The sequence below is a fragment of the Nestor notabilis genome, unplaced genomic scaffold (genome assembly GCF_000696875.1).
Source record: "Nestor notabilis isolate BGI_N333 unplaced genomic scaffold, ASM69687v1 scaffold17787, whole genome shotgun sequence".
In the NCBI taxonomy this organism is placed as follows: domain Eukaryota; kingdom Metazoa; phylum Chordata; class Aves; order Psittaciformes; family Psittacidae; genus Nestor; species Nestor notabilis.
This window is the reverse complement of record NW_009935515.1, coordinates 4,295-12,184: the sequence shown is the minus strand read 5'-3', so window position 1 is coordinate 12,184 and position 7,890 is coordinate 4,295. Positions and strand designations below refer to the sequence as shown.

At 40.2% G+C, this 7,890-nt stretch overlaps 1 protein-coding gene across 1 annotated transcript in view; it reads right to left on the bottom strand.

Moving 5' to 3' along the window:
• Positions 1 to 8: 8 nt before the first annotated feature.
• The window catches only part of FAM98B (family with sequence similarity 98, member B), a gene marked incomplete at its 3' end in the record, with an annotated part of 12,087 nt that continues 4,205 nt past the window's right edge, over positions 9 to 7,890 (bottom strand). The window contains exons 5-8 of the mRNA XM_010017895.1: positions 6,214 to 6,294; positions 5,692 to 5,808; positions 3,202 to 3,369; positions 9 to 164 (exon numbers count right to left, since the gene is read on the bottom strand). Coding sequence (XP_010016197.1) covers positions 9 to 164; positions 3,202 to 3,369; positions 5,692 to 5,808; positions 6,214 to 6,294 — 522 coding nt within the window. The remainder of the gene's footprint in view (positions 165 to 3,201; positions 3,370 to 5,691; positions 5,809 to 6,213; positions 6,295 to 7,890) is intronic.

Here is a 7,890-nt window from a genome sequence, read left to right as displayed (position 1 = left end):
CCTCCTCTACCCCCTCCACCCCCCCAGTTGCCCCTTCCACCTCCACCTCCCCAGCCACCTCGTCCACCACCTTCTTGTCTCTTTTGCCAAGGAGGCATTTCGGGAGGAGGTGGTTCAATCTCTGTTGGTCTACCTCCACGGTCAGGTACTCTCCCCATCAGAACCTATAGAGAAAAATAGGTAATTTTTAGTTTAAACAAATAGTAATAATAACTTGAAGGGACACAGGGTACTTCTCTATGCACGAAGACATGCTGCCTGCTCTTTACAGGAAATATGGTCCCCTTGGTGCAGAACTTGACAGCAGAATCCCTATTTCCTGTCCTTGTAACTTGCTACAACACAACAGAATTCTGAAAGTGATTCCATTTTCCCCCTGTAAAACTGCAATAACTGCAGCTGGCTAGCTCATATTACTTTTGTGAAATCTCTATGAGGAAAACTACATGCATGTGAAGTATTAGTATTACAATAAACAATATACATAATTCATGTAATACATATGAATAGGTAATATATATAATTAATGCAACATATATTCATATAGAAAAGACTCCTTATGATGCAGCTTTTCTACTTAAATTTCAAAGTTCAAGCTCAAACCTAACCAGCTGGCAAAAAACAAACTAGCAAATTGATATGCAACTCTAAAAGGAACACCAGTTTGCCTTAGATTACTGTCCTGGGTTCAGCTACGGCAGTCATTTTAATCCTTCTTAGTAGCTGGTGCAGTGCTGTGGTTTTGACTTTCAGCCTGGGAACAACGCTGATAACACCGATGTTTTTAGTTGTTGCTCAGTAATGTTTACTCTGACCAAGGACTTTCTCAGTCTCATGCTCTGTCAGGGAGGAGGGGAAGCCAGGAGGAAGCAGAGACAGGACACCTGACCCAAACTGGCCAAAGGGGTATTCCATACCACAGCACGTCATGCCCAGTATAGAAACTGGGGGGTGTTACCTGGAAGGCCCAGATCGCTGCTCGGGTCGGGCTGGGTATCGGTCGGTGGGTGGTGAGCGGTTGTGTCCTCTCCCCTTGTTATTTCCCTTATCATTATTACTGGTAGCAGTAGTGGTTTGTGTTATACCTTAGTTACTGGAGTGCTGTTATCTCAACCCGTGGGAGTTACATTCCTCTAATTCTCCTCCCCATCCCTCCGGGAGTGGGGGGAGGAAGAAGCGCGGGGAGTGAGCGAGCGGCTGCGTGGTTCCGAGTTGCCGGCTGGGCTTGAACCACGACAATTAAAAAGTAATTACGCTCACTAAAGGCTGGAACAGACAAAATACGTAACATGCTGCAGTAACACTTCCAAGAAAAGAAAAACAAAAGGGATCTTGACTTCAGTGGATATTACCCAGTGTACAAAAAGGGAGACTGGACTGGACAAAGTTACACAAAACATTAAGTTAAATAACAAAAAGGTATCCATGTAGGTCTTTTTGTTGTTTCTGTATTTCCTAAACCTTCTGTGTAATGAAGGTTAACATACACCGGTCAGCCCCACGCACTCCGATTAAAGTCCTCTCAAAAAAATCCCCAAACTTTCTCTGAGATCCTACAATAATTATGAAATTTCAGCACTTCTGGGATCAAAACATATTAAAAAGTATGTAAATGAGGCAAAAAACTTTAGAAAAATCTGGAAGTAAGGGATTAATAAAAACAGGCCTAGTCACCATTCAAATGGTGAAACTAATGTCATTACTCACAAGCTTCAGCTTTTATCATACACAAGAGAGCAGTACAATGTTGATTACAGTAGCTAAACCAAAGAATTTTGCTTTGCAGCAAAATGACACTTCCACAGAAACTTGTCATTTATAATATCCTGATAAACTAAAGATGCCGGTTTATGAACTGAACAACATAATCCTGGCAACAGTAGCCCAGGAGCTGATACCAGAAAGACTCAGGGATCGGTGTTGGGACCTGTGTTGTTTAACATCTTTGTCGGTGACATGGACAATGGAATTGAGTGCGCCCTCAGCAAGTTTGCCCACGACACCAAGCTGTGTGGCTCGGTTGATACGCTGGAGGGAAGGGATGCCATCCAGAGGGACCTGGACACGCTTGTGAGGTGGGCTGATGCCAACCTTATGAAGTTTAATCAAGAGACGGTCCTACACCTGGGTCGGCGCAACCCCAGGCACAGCTACAGGCTGGGCAGAGAAGAGATTCAGAGCAGCCCTGCGGAGAAGGACTTGGGGGTGGTGATTGATGAGAAACTCGACATGAGCAGGCAGTGTGTGCTTGCAGCCCAGAAAGCCAACCGCATCCTGGGCTGTATCAAAAGAAGGGTGACCAGCAGGTCAAAGGAGGTGATCCTGCCCCTCTACTCTGCTCTTGGGAGACCTCACTTGGAGTATTGTGTACAGTTCTGGTGTCCTCAACATAAAAAGGACATGGAGCTGTTGGAGCAAGTCCAGAGGAGGGCCACGAGGATGATAAGAGGACTGGAGCACCTCCCGTATGAAGACAGGCTGAGAAAGTTGGGGCTGTTCAGCCTGGAAAAGAGAAGGCTGTGTGGAGACCTCATAGCAGCCTTCCTGTATCTGAAGGGGGCCTACAAGGATGCTGGGAAGGGACTCTTCATTAGGGACTCTAGTGGTAGGACAAGGGGTAATGGGTTTAAACTTAAACAGACGAACTTTAGGTTAGATATAAGGAAGAAGTTCTTCACAGTGAGGGTGGTGAGGCACTGGAATGGGTTACCCAAGGAAGTTGTGAATGCTCCAACCCTGGCAGTGTTCAAGGCCAGGCTGGACAGAGCCTTGGGCGACATAGTTTAGTGTGTGGTGTCCCTGCTCATGGCAGGGGGGTTGGAACTAGATGATCTTAAGGTCCTTTCCAACCCTAACTATTCTATGATTCTATGATTCTATATCCTTAACATGAGGTGTGCAGTTTCACTGAACTCAAGAGGTCATTTACACACACACGCACACACACATACACCTCCCCATACTGCTCCTGCTCATCTAGACTACTGTTTCACCCTGTGACATGACTGACTGTGTAGTAACGTAAAAAAAGAAGTTGCCACAACAGTTACTGGAATACTGCAAACCTTCCTTTCTTAAAGCACCAGGTATTCTGCAAAAATAAATTAAAATATTAAGCAAAGAGTGCAATTCCAGAATTACTCTTGATAGGTCTGTAAACTCCCATGTCCTTTTATCACATCCCAGAAAGAAAAAGCATACCTTGTTGATCGCACAGACTGTATTTTCTCGAGTTGAACCACTACTTGTTCTCATGATTTTTGACAAATCTTCTCGAGCAGCCAGAAGGTGAGCTACTGTAATAGTTGACTTTGGAGATAATGCATGGCGCTTGGGCTGATAGATTCGTGCTATGTCATCTGTTTTTACCTAAACGATAAAAATCAAACACAACTTATTTGCTAGGCATAAAACACACAAACACGTGTACCATAAACCATGAACTGGTCTGTTTCACTTTGAACACAGGGTGGAATGCCTGAAAATCAAGGTTATCTTACAAAATATACTGCCAGTTGTTACCAATTCTGTCATACTGATGGAGCTATTGTACAAAAAATGCTGCTGACGTTTAATTGATGCTGAAATTAACACCATTACGAAAGAAAAACTCTCCTATCCACTGTCATCAGATTCTTTAATGTTTTTTAACATACACAAAGTCTAAAACGTAAGAGTCCAAACTGCCCTCTTAAGAGTTTACATAGCCGTATTTAACAGAACACTTCAAATGTGATGAGAACAGAGCAGCTTCAAAGTAAGGTCAATTTGTGGAAAAAAAATTGTATCAATGCAGCAAAGCACTTTGCGCAAGCTATGCAGAAGTGAAGATTGAGAAGGGGAGAAAGTAAGACTTTTTCCAAACACACCTTGATGCTTCATTTGTTTAACAAAAAAGAAAAATAAATACACTTTCTGGGGACATCTAGAGTGATCTTCAGAGTAAAAGTGGATCTTGGAGGACCAGACAACAGATGCTGCTTCCTTACTTGACTGTTTTGCTAGGCAATTCCTACACCATTTATGGATCCATTTCAGTCTGCAAACTTACCTCTCTTGGGAACTGAACAAGTTAAAAAAAATCCAAACCACAGCATACACAAAAGAATGCCAGAGCATCAAAAGCAGATAAAGATATCAATACCTATGTAATGGTGGGGAAAAAAGGCAAGCTAACAAATAAATTAAAAAGGAGAACAATTTGTCTCTTGGCTTAAAATAAAATAAAAAAATAAAATCTGAACTGCACTAATGTCAAAACATTTTCAATCCCCAAAATCTTCCTGGAGAAGTTATAATCAAATATTTTGACAATAAGGAAAAAAGATTAAAAATCATATGTACTTTTCGATTAATAGGTCACCTGGTTATTCCTTAACTGCATACTATTTCACATCAACAGTCAAGACAGGAAAATGAATCATCTTACTACCCCATCATCATTAAAAATTTAAACTATTGTTCTATTGCAAAAGTGTATTGTTTTTCACACTGTTTGCATGGAGTAAGATCAAATGACTTAAAATTTTCATCTAAGTTAGTCATGAGTTGACATCAAGTACACTTCAGAAGTACATTTTAAAAGATATAGTTGAATTGGTACAGCTATAAGGAAGTTACACACACAGGGACATGTCCTGGCTTCTGTGAGCTAAATGCCCTCCTTTTCCTTTCCTGCAGCTTAAAAGCATTCACAACGCCTGCAGAAAATTGTGAGCCACTCCAAAGCAGCACAGCAGCATCTAGACTCATGTCTTCCAGTGATACTTAGTGAGCTTCATGAAAACAATTCTGTCTGCAAGTGTCAACGACAAATTGTGACACCAGAAAGACTCGTAACAATCCATACTTCCAGTAAGCTTTTGAAGTTTTAAGAGATTCATCTTAAGCTTTCTACACCAGCCTTTGGAAGGAAAACCGATCTTGCAGCTCATGAGCAAAAACACGGCCTCCAGCTTTTCACATGTATATTCACCAATTTACAAACTTTTTGCATCTTATCTCCCCACTCTCTTGGATAGAAACAGTATGCATTTCTAGCTCAAAAATATCATTTTTGAGCTAGATGACTGTTCTTTGATATACAGAGTGCTAGCAACAAATGAAATGATCACAATTAAAATGATACCAACAGAGAAAATCCAGAGTGGTTTGGAATTTTTAGCCATCTGAAGGATTACAATTGCGTGCTTTTCTCATGAGCTGCTATTCAAATAACCTGATCAACTGACCATCTGTTTATCCAGTAGCTTTGAATCCAAGACAGTTAGCAGTCACTGTATCTCACTGACTTTATGGGCAGTCACTCTTTGCACCCAGTCTACGCTAAGGACCAGTGTTAGTATTTCTCTTGCATCTGCATGGGAAATGCTGAGGATCCCTCCTAATTTACTTGATTTGAGATGGATGGATATAGGAAAGAAAAAGGGGAGATGTGATTAAAGTGAGAAGCCCCAACGGAGGATGCTAGAATTTATAATTGTGAAGCTATAAACAGTCACACGGATGGACTGTGCCAGCTGGTCAAATCACTTCCCCTTCCAGGACTTGGATGTTATAACCCAGGATGAGAAAGTGGTTGGGAACAACAGTAACAGAAGTGTATTTACATAGGATGTACATTCAGTAGGAAGACCTGGGAAATTGTAACAGACTCCCACATACAGGAAGCAAAAAATTCATCAAGCTTACCTTTGCTCTATCAGACCAGCCAAAAGACTGTACTGTCACATCCAGCCTCTTCATTAACATGCGTCGGCGACATTCATACTCACTGCGAAGAGCATCATTGATTTTTTCCAATCTTTCCTGCAGTGTTACAATAAAACCCCAAACATTCAAAGTTATAAAGTTATAGAAGTCAATTTAAAGTTAACCCCACTCAGCAACTGAGATGTCTATCCCCAGATAATCACTATAAACTACATAAAATTCGAGATGTGTCTGTGTGGTGCTAGAGTAGTATGTGTATACAAAATATTTTGAAAGTTAGTAAGTGGATGAATCCACACAAAGTCTGTCTTATAACATTAATTCTAGAAGTATCTGATTAGCGTCATTAATATTTAGCACCTGAATTTTAGTATTAATATTTTGCAATAGACCATTGACTGTAAAATAGACAAAGTTAGATAAAACCATAAGCATTAATTTTGACCATTAATTTTGACATCCCGTTAATTACAGAAAAGAATTTGAGAGACTTTTATTTACCACTTGTTCAGAATTCAGAGGTTTTGTTAGCAGTGACTTCCCCACATGGTTATTTTGAACTTTAGAGAGAATGTCCTTTATCTGAAACAAAACACATACTTCTTGTCAGAACACAAATTATACTCTCACTTATTCCAGCACAACTTGCAATAATCACAATTTGCGACTCATAAGATCAAACACAGCACATTTGTTTTAGCAGACTCATAAAACCAGATATGCTTCTTCTGGCTTACCCGTTATAAAAAGATTTCCTGAATACTTTTACTACATGACTAACCACCACACAAAAATATTTTATGGCACACCACTTCTCTCAACTATAATCGAAAAACATCTACATGGCAAATTTATCAAGTGCATACAAACAGAAGGGCTAGTTAAATTGATAATTTTACTTAAGTCTTGTAACTACAACTATGGGAATTTAACAACTTGAAGCTAGTAATTCTGGTGCCAAATGCTAGACTTGGCTACAAATTCTGGTCATTGGTGCTAGTAAGAAAGGTGGGAGATATGACAGGTACGCAGTCATTCTCTCTCATCATTCTCCTAACCCTGTAATTGCTTCCATTTAACATCGCAATTAAGACCTTTGCATTCACCCCAAATCAGCCTTGCTTATATTTCTTCCATTAGCTTTTGCCCTCAGAAGTTGGGGACAGGGTGTGCTGTCTCCTTCTGCTTTACAAACTCCACTGCATTCTCCAATCCCATTATAAGAAACCTCTATGCCCTCTTCTTGAAGGAACTTCCTTTGCACAGCTCTTCTCCAAGGTTGTCTGACTTGTTTGTCTTCTAAATGTAGCCAACTTGTTTTGCTTTTAATGAAGCGTGTACATGATGCCTCTCATAATTTACTTCAAAACTCCAATGCATCCAAGCACAAAATACACTTTCAAATAAGTGTCTGAGGAATCAAAACCTGAGGCAATATAGTTAGATCAGCATGACAGCAAGAGAGGAAAAAATAAGTAATTACTAAAGAAGGAATAAATAGCAGATGAATTGAAAATCCTATCAGGCAAGAGGTATCTATCCATATACCATTGAGGTCAGAAATATAAACTCAAAGGTTCTAAGGAGTTAAAGGGAAGAGAGTCTATCAACATGAGACTGGCTTCTGGAAAAAAACAACCCAGCAAAGCCAAAACAAATCCTCAATATAATTTATAGCTATTGAACGAGAGAAAAATCTGGAAACCAGTGATGCTGAATACTGTGTAGAGATTAGAATTATTGCGAGTTTAGCTGCAGGGGCAGCTAAGAAGTAAATACAGCACTGGGCTCCACATATGAAAAAGCCACACGTTCTGCCATCACAAGTTGATCACAATTAAAAGACCTAACTCGGCACTGCATACTCCTGATTTCCACAAACTGAAAAATGAAAAGAAGTTTAGATAGAATAATTAAGGAAGAGAGCCAGTGAAAATCAGAACTAGAAGAATCAAGAGCAACTAAATGAAACAATCCTTTACTGACTGGGAAACTGCCCCTAAATTTCTCCAAACTTTTCTTTCCAAGTTAAAGAGGGTATCTGTGTAATTTTACCCAGTGACAGGCTTATTAATCAAGTAATATTTAAGGAGGAATCTTTTCACTGATGAACTGGTCTACGTTCATGTTTGTGACATACTGTAAAGTCACACTCAGATTACTGAATCTCCACCTCAC